Source organism: Crocuta crocuta, unplaced genomic scaffold (assembly GCF_008692635.1).
Source record: "Crocuta crocuta isolate KB4526 unplaced genomic scaffold, BGI_CrCroc_1.0 scaffold64, whole genome shotgun sequence".
Lineage (NCBI taxonomy): Eukaryota > Metazoa > Chordata > Mammalia > Carnivora > Hyaenidae > Crocuta > Crocuta crocuta.
Window position 1 is genome coordinate 12,289,030 of NW_027530640.1, and position 14,595 is coordinate 12,303,624.

General features: G+C 35.5%; 2 protein-coding genes across 2 annotated transcripts in view; both read left to right on the top strand.

Moving 5' to 3' along the window:
- The window catches only part of PURA (purine rich element binding protein A), an 11,882-nt gene extending 6,810 nt beyond the window's left edge, over positions 1-5,072 (top strand). The window contains exon 5 of the mRNA XM_077768889.1: positions 4-5,072. Within this exon, the coding sequence (XP_077625015.1) occupies positions 4-780 (777 nt within the window). The 3' untranslated portion in view covers positions 781-5,072. The remainder of the gene's footprint in view (positions 1-3) is intronic.
- A 4,802-nt stretch (positions 5,073-9,874) lies between these two features.
- On the top strand, positions 9,875-14,493 carry IGIP (IgA inducing protein). The gene has a single exon (XM_077768756.1). It carries the CDS (start codon positions 14,177-14,179, stop codon positions 14,336-14,338), a length of 162 nt encoding a protein of 53 aa, XP_077624882.1. The 5' UTR covers positions 9,875-14,176; the 3' UTR covers positions 14,339-14,493.
- The last annotated feature ends 102 nt before the right edge of the window (positions 14,494-14,595 follow it).

The following is a 14,595-nucleotide window of genomic DNA, read 5'->3' on the forward strand; positions in this document are numbered from 1 at the left end:
AAGCGGGTGGACATCCAGAACAAGCGCTTCTACCTGGACGTGAAACAGAACGCCAAGGGCCGCTTTCTGAAGATTGCTGAGGTGGGCGCGGGCGGCAACAAGAGCCGCCTCACTCTCTCCATGTCAGTGGCCGTGGAGTTCCGCGACTACCTGGGCGACTTCATCGAGCACTACGCGCAGCTGGGCCCCAGCCAGCCGCCCGACCTGGCCCAGGCGCAGGACGAGCCGCGCCGGGCGCTCAAGAGCGAGTTCCTGGTGCGCGAGAACCGCAAGTACTACATGGATCTCAAGGAGAACCAGCGCGGCCGCTTCCTGCGCATCCGCCAGACGGTCAACCGGGGGCCCGGCCTGGGCTCCACGCAGGGCCAGACCATTGCGCTGCCCGCACAGGGGCTCATCGAGTTCCGCGACGCTCTGGCCAAGCTCATCGATGACTACGGAGTGGAGGAGGAGCCGGCCGAGCTGCCCGAGGGCACCTCCTTGACTGTGGACAACAAGCGCTTCTTCTTCGATGTGGGCTCTAACAAGTACGGCGTGTTTATGCGAGTGAGCGAGGTTAAGCCCACCTACCGCAACTCCATCACCGTGCCCTACAAGGTGTGGGCCAAGTTCGGACACACCTTCTGCAAGTACTCGGAGGAGATGAAGAAGATTCAAGAGAAACAGAGGGAGAAGCGAGCTGCCTGTGAGCAGCTCCACCAGCAGCAGCAGCAACAGCAGGAGGAGACCGCCGCTGCCACCCTGTTGCTGCAGGGTGAAGAAGAAGGGGAAGAAGATTGATCAAACTGAATGGAAAAAACCCACACACACATGCATACACACACACACACACACACAGCCACACACAGAAAATATACTGTAAAGAAAGAGAGAAAATAAAAAGTTAAAAAGTAAAAAATAAAAATAAAAAAAAAAGAAATAACTGTTAACTCCAAGGGAGCACCACCCACAGAACCTCCACCAACTGACAGTTTCTCTTCTTGACTTGCCACCCATCGCTGGATGTTGTCCACTTTATCCACCATATAAAACAGTAAGCAGCTGCTAAAAACAAAAAACAAAAAAAATACAAAAAGTAATAACATTATATGAACTGTGTTTCCTACTTGATTAAAAAATATAAAGAACTGAGTGTTTATTTCCCTAATTAACCAAGAACTTTTGTACACGTTTAAGCTATTATTATTAAAAGTGTTTGCAAAATGGTCAAGATTATAATATTGCTGAATTATATAAAAGTCCTTTTCATGTTGAGCTAACATTTGACTTTAGCACAAAAAAGAGATATTTTAGAACACGTAAAATAATATTTTTAGTTTTTCTCATTTTGTTACCAAATTTCAAACCTTACATGGAGGTTATTATAGTATATTTGACACCCTATATACCTGTGATTAGAGATGTGTATATATATGAGGGCTAGGCATGCTGTGTGTCTGAGCTTTGTCTAAATGTTATGCAGAAGTTTGTAGAGTTAAAGGTACGTAGGTTTAATTCATGCAAGGTAAACAATAAGTGCTCTCTTTTATACAATATGCATTGCATCTGGACCTTAAACATATAAAAATGGTCAGTGAAACTTCTGTGAACATGAAGAAATTATTAAAAAAGGCATTTAAATGAAATTTGCTAAGTTGTGATTTTTACGGTTGGAACCAAAGTTATTCAATAGTAAAAGGAAAAAGAGAAAAGAAAGAGAAAGGAAATCTCCCATATTTTTCTGCATCTGTTTGCTTTGATTGAGTAGGTGTTTTGTCATTATTGTGTATATGAGATGTATCGTTCATAATATATTTTTTTTATTATGTGTAGAAAGATTTTAAAAACTTAACTAACGTGCAGCAATTTCCAGTGAACCTGTACTTGGACATCAGGTAGCAAGTCTATTTGTGGTCACTAGCACTGTCTCCTAAACTAGTAAGAGGTCTGAAGCTATTCTTTGAGTTTTGCCAGTGCTATTAACTTATGTAGACCTGTTAAAAAGCAGAGCAACACAATTATAGTTATCCTACTGAGCCATGGATTCTGAGTTTCATTTTAAAAGTGAAAGCCAAGTTGGTATGTGTAAAGGATTTCCATGTAGCTGTGGTGCTAGTTATTACTGGCTACATTATATGCTAAGTGTATTTGTGTTCCCCAAGTGTACAAGCCTTCTATCAAAAGTATGTTCTATAACTCATATATTCAAGGTGTAGGGTATGAAAATGCAAAGCTTAGGAGAGCACTTTACCAAGCTGGTGTCCTCCAAACTGAAATTGTTTGTATCGATAGTCTTTTACAGGTTTTCATTTAAAGATGTTCGTGTGCTTTTAATTGACAACTAACTTCTTGCTGCTGTATAGTAAAATATTAATATATTTTTATCATTAAACTGCTGCATGACTATCATCTTTGAGTGAAGAGAAAATGTTATAAAAAAAGATGCCTTAAACAGTACATTTTGGTTTGGAATTCTGTAGAAAGTATTTTGGTTTTAAAAAAAGGATTTTGTCTGCTATAGAGAGTTCTGGGGATGGAATTGTTTCTTGGCAAATCAGCCATATAGATCTTACTGCTGTATGTAGAAGACACCACCTGTAGGAGCTGGAAGGTATCAGTGCTTCTCACATTGTAAAGCATTGGCCTAGGAAGGTGAAACAGTTGTCTTTTTGAAGGAATTTTTTTTCTGCTGGTTCTTTGGGTTTTGATTTGATATTTTTAAGCTCCCTGGTTGAGTGTGTTGTCTTTGTTTTTGAGATCTACTGTATGTGTTGAATAACAAGCTATTTCCATTGTACTGTGCATTTTCCCATTAAATTGTTTGCTTTTAATATTCATACAATGTTAAATATGAGGTGACCGTACAATAGTTAGGAATTTCTTTACTTACAAAATCACTGGAAATGATTAAATTGCTTTTCCCTTTCCCCCAAGGTGCATTTTTCTTATTTCCATATAGTAAAGTTGAGCTTTTACAGTGCATAATGTGACATTTGGAATGCTTATCAACTGCATGTAAACATTAATAACCTGCACTTTTTTGTCTTAAGGTTTGTTGAGCTGTTTTGTTCACTGTACTTTTACTGTGATATGGAAAAGACTGCATTCTCTGTGCTGTTACTAGTTAGGAAAGAGAATTGCTTTGATTTTGTCTCTTGTTTACTATAGCTTCTTAAAGTTAAGCCTTGTACTACAGGTTGTTGGAGTACTCCTAGATCAGTGTTTCATAGTAGCCAGCAATAAGTAGTGCAAGTCAACAAAAACACAGCAAACTTAGGCAAAGTGTCCTTTCTTTGAGATGTGAGTTCTTTCATGAGGTTTTCTTTAGGGTCACAGTTACCTAAAGCGAAGCCTTTCTTAACCTACAGACTTCAGATTCTGCTTGGAATCCTACCGGATCAATAAGCACATGTATTGTGCAATTGTCTTTACACTATAACAGTTAAACACAATCTTACTAAGATTTTGAAACCAGTTTCTGATTTATGGTCAGTGGGTTTAAAAAGAAATCCACATGCAAAACTTTTAAGACTTAAGAGGTGATCTTAGAAAAGACTAAGTGACTGTAAAGATGCTCTTTTTTGCATCTCACTTTACCTCCCCAAGCACCCTCCCAGCCTTTCCTTCCTCTACTGTTTCACCCTTTCCTCACCTTCCCCAGGTGCTCGGTACTTTACCAAGGCTCTATATCTCAGTGTTTTATGTTGGAGTTTTTCCTTGTTTTTTATTTTACTAGTTGGTAAACCCTCTTTGTGCTGAAATGAAAAAGGAAATGGTATATTTGACCATATGTGTTATTCATAGAAGACAGTATGATCAAATGTGCCAAAAACAAGCAAACAAAACTTAATTCCTGACAAGTATGCCTTATTTTTAATGATCTGCTTTGTCTTACAATTAAGGTCCAAGAGCTTGGTTAAACCGTATTACTTGCCTAAGTATAAAAGAAAACTTGAAATGCATTGCAATATTGACGTTCTTTAAAATGAGAGACACTGTCAAGTAATTTAATCCAGAGATCAGCCACCAGATTTGAAATGCCCATATATGTGTGTGTGTTTGGTGTTGTTTGTGTTTTTTTTTTCTTTTAAATCACCAAATCTTTTTTTAAGCTACTTTTTATTTGTGCCTCCTATTTATCATGCTGATGTTAGAAGCAGCAGTCATCCAGCCACAGAGGGAGCTAAAGTTAACTAACCAGAACTGTAGAAATCATTATACATGCCTTTGACAACAAAGGAAGTTCATAAGAAAAGCCATGTCGGCTTTTCCTCTACTAGATACAGATTGAAGGTAGATGAATATTTGCCAAATGGAAAAGAGAGACAATGTGAGTCAGGAAAGACAAACTTTCCCAGCTTCCTAAAAGCCATGGAGAGTAGAAACCAAAACCAACAGGGAAATAAAAACCTTGAAAGTCTCATTTTCTAGTCCCATGCAGGGGTTGAAATTTGACTCAAAGTGGAAAATATATCAGTATGTTTTTTTAGGTCTTCACATCTAGAGATGGATAACTATTCCAATTTGATTTTTCAGGTAATGGAGAAAGCTGCTAGTAATTTTAACCCCTGCCTAAAGAAGACAGATAATTTCATTTGGGAGCAAATACTTATTGCCTTGAAAAATAGCACTGTAATAGCCTATGATAATTAGTTGTAGAATAACCTTTATCCCTTTTAAACTATGCAAATTATTAAATAAGTGTAAATTAGGACTCAATTAAAGATAGTTGATTATATTGCAATCAGATGGCATTCACAAACTTAACTGGAGCATATACAAATGAAATCTATTAGTCTAAGAGTTTTGTATGCTAACAGAAAAATATAATTTAGCTACCTATTCTAAAAATGGTGAATATTATTAATATTGTATAATAGGACTGGGAAGACTGCCTCCTTTTTTGAAGAGAGAGAGATTAAGGATTTTTATAATTGTTTTTCATCAAATTTTAATATTTTTGTCAAATTTTTAGGTATTTAATTTGTAAAACAGTTTGCTTTGTACTGGCATACAGAAAATAGGGTATTGATTTTAAACTTTTTGAAGCCAAGTGATCAAGTACATTTGTAATAAAAGTCAATGGATCTATATCAGTTGTACTCACTGTTTTCATTTCTTATTCTTATCAATATAGGAATGCTGTACTTTTTCTGCAGGAACACTGAACTAAATTTGGGTGGAAGGGAGGGGAAAAGATAAGACCACTGATAATGAGAATATGGGTGGGTATCATGGCCCAAGCACTTTATATAATCTTTAAGTCAACTAAGATTTGGTATATTAAAAAAGATGCATATTATCAATTTTTTTCTTCCTGTTTTCATATGGAACTTGACATTTGTAGGGGTTATCTCATTCATTGTTTCTGTGCTGTAACATTTTGCATTTGGCACTCTTGAAACTTTCTAAACATTTTTTTTTAAATTTGTAATATGTTGGGATATATGCCAGTCATGGAGAAACCACCATGGGCATGATTACTTCTATCTCCCACACGTGGTTCACCCTCTCTTCTCCAATATTCCCACTCATTTTCCTGTATCTCTCTCTCTCTCTCTCTCTCTCTCTCTCTCTCTCTCTCTCTCACACACACACACACACACACACACACACACACACACACTTCCAGGTTATTTTAGAATGGAGATTTCTGAAATTGTTGCTCTAGTTGTTTTCATAGCTCCACAATTCATTTTATTTTACATGTGAACATACTTTTAATATTTCCCCCATTAAAAAAAATTAGATACCAAATCTAATGACTTTTTCCTGAGTTATTTCAATATCAGAATGAGATCCTGCTTTCCATGTAAAAGGATGGTAAAAGAAGCAAATCTTTAGCAGCTTAGATTTGGAACAATCGGTGATAACTCTGAGTATAACATTTGTAGTTGAGTATCCTTAAATTTGAATATCTTAATAATTTGGAGACAGATATACTTCCTCATGAGAGTGGAATGAATAGGACAGAGATTTATCAGAATTGCCTAAGTGAATAAATTCACTGAAGTTATTTGTGGAAAGTCTGTTAAAGTTTATCCATTTTTAAATCATACATTATAATATTTTTGGGTTTTTTAAATTGCAGGTTAACTGAACTTAGACCATTTGTAATGAAGTACACTGTAAAACTAAAATGATCATTGCTATTAAAATTATTGTTTTCACTCAGCATTAATTAGAGATTTTGCAATATATTTTTAAGAAAATATGATTTTAATATTTGGGTTTTAATTGATCCTAAAAGCCTAGATTTAAGGCCTAGGCCACTTGAAAGGCTCTTTTCAAACAGAAATTTCATTATTATGGGCTAAGTGAAGATCATCTAAACTAGCATTAGCATGTCAGGTAGAATTTCATAATGCAAAAACAACCAAGTTGAAAGTAAAAGATATGATTGGTTTCAAGCCAACAATTTGTCATCTTCTAGCTCCTAAACTGACTACCAAGTTTTGATGTTGAATGGTCTAGACAATTTTTGTTGTTAGGAAAGCTGAATATGGCAGGTCATTTGTTAGAAACATTTTTCTTAAAAAAAACTTCATAGTTATTCATATATTTTTCTTTTGTCCCCATATTATGTTTGGGTTTTTTTTTCTTTTTCTTTTCTTTTTCTTTTTTTCCCTGATGTGCTTTGCTTTTGTGGAAAATTGTCTTGTTTGATAGGTAGAAACATGGTGGTGATCCTCTATGTAAAATAAAGTTAATTACAGACCCAAAATATTTCACTCACTTTGGAATTGGAAGATTTTTGAATTTTCATGAAAGCATACTTTGTTTTGATGATTATTAGGAGTCTGCTTATTAAAATTTTGTAGCATTTCATGGGAAAAATTTAAGCTGTTTTATTTTCTTGATTTAGGGTACACTTTAATAATTCAGGAGGCCTCCAAGTTCAAGGACCAAACCTTTATATTCTGGAATTTTGAGACTCATGGAAATACTCTTCTTAACATGTGTTTTAGTCTAAACTAGATTAAAACAGAAGGATCCTTGGAGGACTTAAGATGTCCTTATTGTGAAGTAGCAAACTTATGGGACAGGTGACTTATGTATTCTGTCTTGACTAGCTTAACCAGTGATGGGCATCAGCTAATGAGTTATTAGACACATGTTGGGATTAGGTCAAACTCCCATTTAGCTGGAGTAGATTGGCAATTTCCAGTGTAGGTCATTGTTGGTGGCATTTGACCTACCTCTACCATATGCATTTGGCTTTTTCCCCCTCTCATCCTTCTTTTTCCTTGTTTCTCTCTCCTTTATTCTTCTCCTTGCCATAGGCCTGGCAGTGACACTCAAGCTTACCCCTTTAAGAGGAAAGTAAAATTGCTGGCTCCTGCCTTAGAACATAGCTAACTGATCCCAGAAAGATTTCTGTATAATAAGATAATTGTGCAGTTTTTCTGAGTGCTATTTTCCCTATAGTCTTAAGTTGGCAGTTTGAAGGGCCTTGAAATTGTTAAGAAATTTCTGAATTGAAGAGAGTAAGAAGTATGTGTATTTTAGGTAAGTTACTGGAGGCTAAGATTTACTGGTTTGGAAATTTGAGAGCAGAAAGGGAAGAACTATTTAATGTGTTCATGAATGGGAGTGTGAGTTATACAAGGGAATGGTTTGGAGGTAAAGCGGGAGAAATTTTTATTAGAGGTAGGTAAAGATACTAAGGTGGAGTCTTAAATGAGAGTTGTTTGCTGAGGACAATGAAGTTGATATTCACTAATGAATTTCAATAATGCCAGAGAAAATGGGTCCCTTGTTGGTTATGAGAAAGCTGTTGGTCTGTAGCTAGTTTTTAGTATGATGATGCATTATACAAATCTGTTTTCAGGTGTAGGATATTTGCTTTTCTGGACAAATTAATAGAACAGTTGTGGAATGACAGCTTTTCTGGTCAAAGAATGTTGGTACTAGGGACTTATTATTTTGAGGGAAAGATTAAGAAAATTTTCTTCAGTTATCATTTTTAAACTATCAGAAAGTTTATTATACAGACTATTTTCCTGGTCTCATGTTACAGTGTAGTTTAGCTTTACTTTTCAAAATGGTCCTTAGATCAAATCATTTGATTTTCCAGTTCACAAAGATCCATATCATGACTTGATTTTATAGAACCATGAGCCTTTGGTCCATGTTAATTTCTTACAAGAAGAGAATAAACCAGGTGAAAACACTAAACTATAATTTTAGGTATCTTTTTTATTTTATTTTTTTTTCAGTTGCAGTCCCACCATTTACAACTGTGGGCCTTATGAGATCCTCAGTAATTCTATATTGCTGAAATTGGGCAACATACCCTCCCAAACTCAAATTTCTGTTTGTTTTCCCACTTTTCTTATTACTTTAAAATTGTAGAATTCCCATGTGTTCAGTGGTCACAGAGGTTAACAGTATAATTTAGTGCATCTTGGAAGTTCTTACATTCTTTGTAGGGTGAATTGATAATGTTTAGATTTCATTCCCAGTATCCCAGGAACATTTTTACTTATTTAAGATAAAGAATTGCTATAATATTTTGTTTTTTAAATTGCATAATTCAAGTATATTTGGAATCTTTGTTAGTTTAATATGGACTTATTCTCACTGATTTCTGACAGATTATTTATTTCATTTTACCCGAATCTGAATGCATTAGTGGTAAAATTTCTTTGAAGATAGATTTAAAAAAAGAGGTTCTGATTTTGTATCTGGAAAGTAACTTTTTTTTCCAAATGTCAAGTTCATTAATAATAGTAGAATTATTTTTATCGCAGTTTATTTTTTAGAGTTAGCACTTAGTATGCTTTTCACATCTTACAGATTTTAAATTATAATACACTTACATTCTATAACTTGTTCAAGTCCATGCATAGCCTTGTTAAATAGCCTCTCCCTTTGGAATTGTCTTTTAAAAAGTGAATCCCCAAACTTAGTCAAGAACCAGTGATTTAAATGACTGCCTTTGAAAGGATTCCTTGAGTCTAGTCAATGGAGATAAATGATAGCCCATTTCCATGCTGCATACAGTTGTTAGAGTTTATAAAGTAGTCAATATGTGAAAGTGCAAAAGCAGGAAAGATGTAAAGTTGCCTATAAAATTTCTAGTTTTCATTATTTGCACTATTTCTCTTTGCACTTGATTTTTTGAAAGTTAAGACTAGTCACTTTCACTTTTGTTTCTAGTCTTTTCTAATTTCTTACAGAGTTGTTTTCAATATCCCACCCAAAGCAAAACTTATATGCAATTACATATGCTTTATAAGTCCAAGAAAATATTTCTTAGTGTTAGCTATGTAGAACAAAAGTTTGTTTTGATAAAATTTTTAATATGGGCCTTTATTTGCCAATATAATCCTTTGTAAATGTGAGCTTTATTAAACTATTTGAGTAGACAAAAATGAAAGCTTAGGATAGAAAAATACATATATATATATACATATGAAACGATGTCTTTGAGATGCAGCTTCCAGCCTGAGATGGCCTGGTTTGGAGTGTTGATTTCTTTTCGCTCAAGTCAATGAGATCTGAGTCTAGCTGGCGTATTGGCTTCAAAAGCTGGAAGTGAAGTGGGTGGCAAGTGGCAGCTCCCTCTTTCATGTAGTTTTCCATAATGCTCATAGAGTTTCATCATGGTCTATGTGATATAACTTGTATTGAAATAATTACATTAAATGAATATTCCTTTTTGGAATTCAAGGTTCACTCACTTTTTGAGGGGGGGGAGGGTGGCAAGGGATAAGAGTCTTTATTTTAACTAGAAGCATTCTTATAACCTCAAGATGTGCTCTAGAAAGAATAGGAGAACAAGATGTGTACCTGTGAACTTATTTTTTGTCTTAGTGAGGTCGTGCAACACTGTTTAAAANAAAAAAAAAAAAAAAAAAAAGTTGATAGTTTTGTCAATAGAACAGAAATGTCTTTTGGCTAAAATTAATTTTTGTAAGTTATTTAATTATTTCATTTTATATTCCCTTTTCCATAGCCTTTTGGGCGTTTCATACTTAAAACTAACAAGCGAGAGGCCTCTCTTTAGAACTGGTTTATTTTTGGAATGCCTGAGTGTGTTTCTGGATGGGGGGGTGGGGAGAGGGTGGTAGTTTAATTCTTGACATGCTCTTCTCAGCATGTTTTGGTAGTCATTCTGGATCTCATATTTGCAAATTCTGTTGGTAATTCAGTGATGTATTGAAATGAGAAAGTCCTCTATGACTAGTGTGAATGTTTGTGGCTGGACTTTACTGTAGAACCTTGTGGATTTGTTTTCAATTGGGATAGAAAGTTAAACTTCCCTTTTGTTCAGATTTTAGGTTTATCTAGTGGAATTGTTCCCAGTAGTTGTCTAACTGTGGACCAATTTGGGGGGATGAAAGTTGACAAATGTGTATTTAACTCTAGATAATCCTTTACTCAAAATTGTAAATTAAAAGCTTAAAGTATTAGAGTTGTCTTAAGGTTTAGGTTATCAGATCTTTAAATGTGGAAGATGATCAGCATTATGTTTATGAATTTCCTTAGGGAAAGGAGAAAAATTCAATCTCCAAACCTTTTCTTGGAGACTAAACTTACCATATATGGAAAGTGAAAATATTTTAGAAAGTGGCTTTGATTATTTTTAATGGAGTTTAATCAGCTTAATTAATTATTTTTCCTAGGTTGAAGCAGTTATTTCCCAAATGTGAATAAAGGGAAAAGATCAGCAATTTGGCCCCTTTTTTTTGAGGCCATTTTTAGTTTTCTGCCCCCATTTCCCATTCCTAGTATAAAATGAATTACGGGTATCCCTCTAAATCCCTGTAACCCCTTTTTGAGATCACAGATACCTTTGATAATCTGATGAAAGTGATGGGCCCTCTCCCCAGAAAAAAAAATTGCACATACTTAGATAATTTTACATGCAACCTCAGGGGCATCACACATCTGAAACCCAAGTTAAGGATCTCTGCTCTAAGAAAACTCTACAGAGAAAATTTTAATGCAATTAACTGATAAAGAACTAACTATTGGCTTAAACATTTCAGATTGGAATTATTGTTAGATGGTGGCCCCTACTAGCAAAATGTGACATTGCAACCAGCTTTGTTAGACATTATAACATCCAGACAGAAGGAAAAAGAAGCAATGTTCTGAGAGCTATTTATAAGGAGTTAGGGCATCTCTAGACATGGGAGCCATTCCTGGTTCAAGGCAGGGGTCAGGGTGCCTGACAGCTTCTAGCAGGGTAGAGTTTGATAAACCACAATGCTCAGGATGCCAAGGGGTTAGCTATTACCTTAACCTCTTCCTCACCAAAAGATTTTAGTTTTGTCTGTTGGGAAAAAAGATGTCACTAGGAACAAAAAGATTTGCCTTACAGCTTTGCTGGAACACATCAGTTTGGTGACGTATGGGACACCAGTATTATTTTTGAGAAGGTACATAAAACCAAAGTAAATTATTCTCTATGTAGAACATTATTTACTAGTAGTATTTGTTTGGATGTATTAGCTTTGACAATTTTTACCAGTAAATATTGGTTTTATTTAAAACTGGGAATCCAGTTTATAAATAGGATAGTTGTTGTATCTGTCCTTTCCCCTATGTAAAGAACAGTTTAAAGATTTATGCATACTTTTTACTTTTCTCTCTTAATGCCATGGAGTGGGGTGGGGGGGTGGAGGGGGAGATCTTTGAGTCAACATCTGACAAAATGTCTTCTCCAAATTAAAAAATTGAGAAACAGCACTTTAACTCTACACCATTTTAATGCATGTATTAGTTTTCATAATGATTTTTGGTGCATGCCTCTGGGCTTCTTCAAAAGTGTACAATAGGAAAGTATATTTCCTTTCTTAGAAAGGAGATTTTTTTCTACTTTGCAACTTGTGATTACAAAAATCTTCCTCTGTGGGAAGATTAACCATGTATTGAACTACTGAAAAGTATATATTTTTAGATATACAGAAGGAATCTACATGGAGCAGCATTCAGACCTATATAGAAGCCATAGCATTCTGTATAGGACCAAAAAGGAAATAACATTAAACACTTAAACAGACTTTGTTAGGTAGAAATACCTTTAGATCTTGCATTGACTTCCAAAAAGAAAATACCACAGAAGTTTGCTGAAAACTTTTGTAGTTTGAATTTTCTCTGTCAGTGTGTTTAGCCCAAATACAACAGCTTTGGGTTAACACATACATAAGAATCAAAAAAGAAAACAAAAATGAAAACAAAGCTAACTAAATAGATCAGTCTGGTTTGCCAATCCAGCTTGACTGAAATATGTAAACTAATCACTTGGAACATGAAAAACTGTCCAACTCCTCTAAGGTTTTGACAAAATAACCTTGGCTGACGTGGGAAGATTCCCACTTTGATTTCTGACCTGACAGTGAAGATTCATGCTTGACATGATTTCAAACCTGACAGTGTCTGTTTAAGGAGCTATGGTACAGTTTGCTAATTCAATCCCAGATACCTGTTGATTACCTGTGAGATCTAGAGTCCAAAGTAGCCAGCAGCCATATCCCTGAGTGCTCTGTGCCCATCAGATCTCTTAAAGTAAGCAGCGTTGGGACAGGTCACAGCTAAGATGAGTGACCTCAGGTGCTGTGGACAGCCCCAGATTCAAGAATTGTATCTGTTTTCTTGGGAGTCATCACTGAACTAATGTCTCACATGGTGTTACTTACTGTAGATGCTCGCTCTCTCTCTCTCTCTCTCTCTCTCTCTCTCTGAGGAGGCCCAGAGCACACATCCTAATCGCTTGTGGTACTCAGAGAGGGGGTGCTAACTCTGAGGCCCTGGCCAAATTCCAGTTTAGGGATGTGGGTCTTCTTGCCATTCTAATTGGAAATGTGCATCGCTTCCCATTTTCCCTGTTGACCTCAGTGCAAACTGCATTAGTCTGTTTCTTTGCCCTGGTCCCAAGTAAGATGCTGGTGTGTATTATATGGGCCAAGTTCATGCCTTATCTTAATGCACAAGAGTTGAGGAAGGAGTAAGCTCCGTGTCAAAGTGCCCTGTAGTTGGAGTGTAAACTCTTGTGAGGCTTTGGAGAGGAAATGGGCCCTTTTAGCATAAATTGGGGAATATACACTGGCAGGAGACATCCAGCCATGAGGTGTGAATTGAAACCTATTTCCCTCTTTTCTTATAGCATGTTGAGAAAATCTGTTGGGTTTTCAGCAGTCAGGGAAGGCCGGAGTTCTGCAGCTTTAATCTGGGTAACTGAGGCTGGTTGGGGCGAGACTTTGGTTAATTAACTGGGTTCTCAGATGCCACAGACTCCGTGAAAAGTCACCATTATTTTCAATGGTTGTGATAGAATTTCCCCCCAGTAGCCATTATTTTAAGATTATATTGCAGAGTTGCTTTATTTGAGCTTTTCATGTATACACAATCCCAAACTGGAAGAAATAATTTTAAAAAATAAAAAAGGAATCCTGCTGTGAAAGGTATATATTACTCTAGATTTTTCTTACTGTAAATATTGTAAGATTGTAATACTGTCGATATTTTATTAACCAACAAATGTTAATCTATGTGAATTCAGACTTATTTTAAATGTGCTTCTTATTTACTGTGTGTGGTCCCTGTTGCTGACAGTATTAAGTTATATTCTGATGTAAGATTAACTTTATTAAAGAATGTAAACATTAATGTTTCCTTATGGGAAAACAAATAAAGTATAAAGAAGACAATTCTTTTCATTAAATATACTGTGTATTTACACTTGCTAGACCCAGCACCACTTATAAATTTAGTACACTGTTCAGAATTTTAGTTAACACAGCTGACATGATTGTGCTCTGTTTTGAAAGTCTAAAAGGAGGTATTGTTGGAATATAAAGTTTGTATTTGTCTGCTGTGAATCATAATCTTGAAATTTCTAATCAAGTTTGTAAAATTTTTATAGTAAAACATTTTAATGACAATTTAAAAATTTACTTCTCTAAAGAATGGTCAAAGAGTATCCTTTCAAAAATAGAATTGTTCTTTACTATCTTTCCAAAATGACTTTGGTTAAATGGACCAGATGTATATTAGTTAAAATTTAGGACGAAGTTGTGATATTCTTTGAGTTTACAAGTTAATCCTTATTGGAAATGTGCCAATTATACAGTAGAATATCATTAATTTGCACTGTTTGGGGACCCCATTAAGAATGCTGAATTTTGCCAACTAAGAAGTAAGCAAATGCAATTTAAAAAGTAAATTTGAGCATTCTGTATTAAATATGTGCAGTTATTATCACATGAAGAAGCGCAGTGTGTCGGGCTGTAATATAACCATACTTGCTGTCATGTTCTCCCATCTCAGTGCTGGGAACTCACCATGTGGAAACCAAGCAAATGTGTTGTGCATCAGCCGGCTTGAGTTTGTTCAATATCAAAGCTGAAACTAGCGAGGTCTGCTGTACTGCTTATTGAAGTATTGTGATTCTTTTAGGCATTGATTCTTACAAAATATATACTGTAACAGTATACTTTGTACAGATTTAAATTTTATTTGAAAAAATGAAATAAAGTAGGCAAAAAAATAAAGATGTTTATTTTTCATGTGACTGTATAAACAGATCAGTCTTTTGTTTCAGTGTCTTTGGGGGGATCTGGTTGCTCTGCATTTTTTTTTTTTTTTTTTTTTTTTCTGGCAACA

Excerpts from the sequence above, each read along its gene's own strand:
- IGIP (XM_077768756.1), top strand. The coding sequence starts at position 14,177 with ATGTGCAGTTATTATCACATGAAGAAGCGCAGTGTGTCGGGCTGTAAT.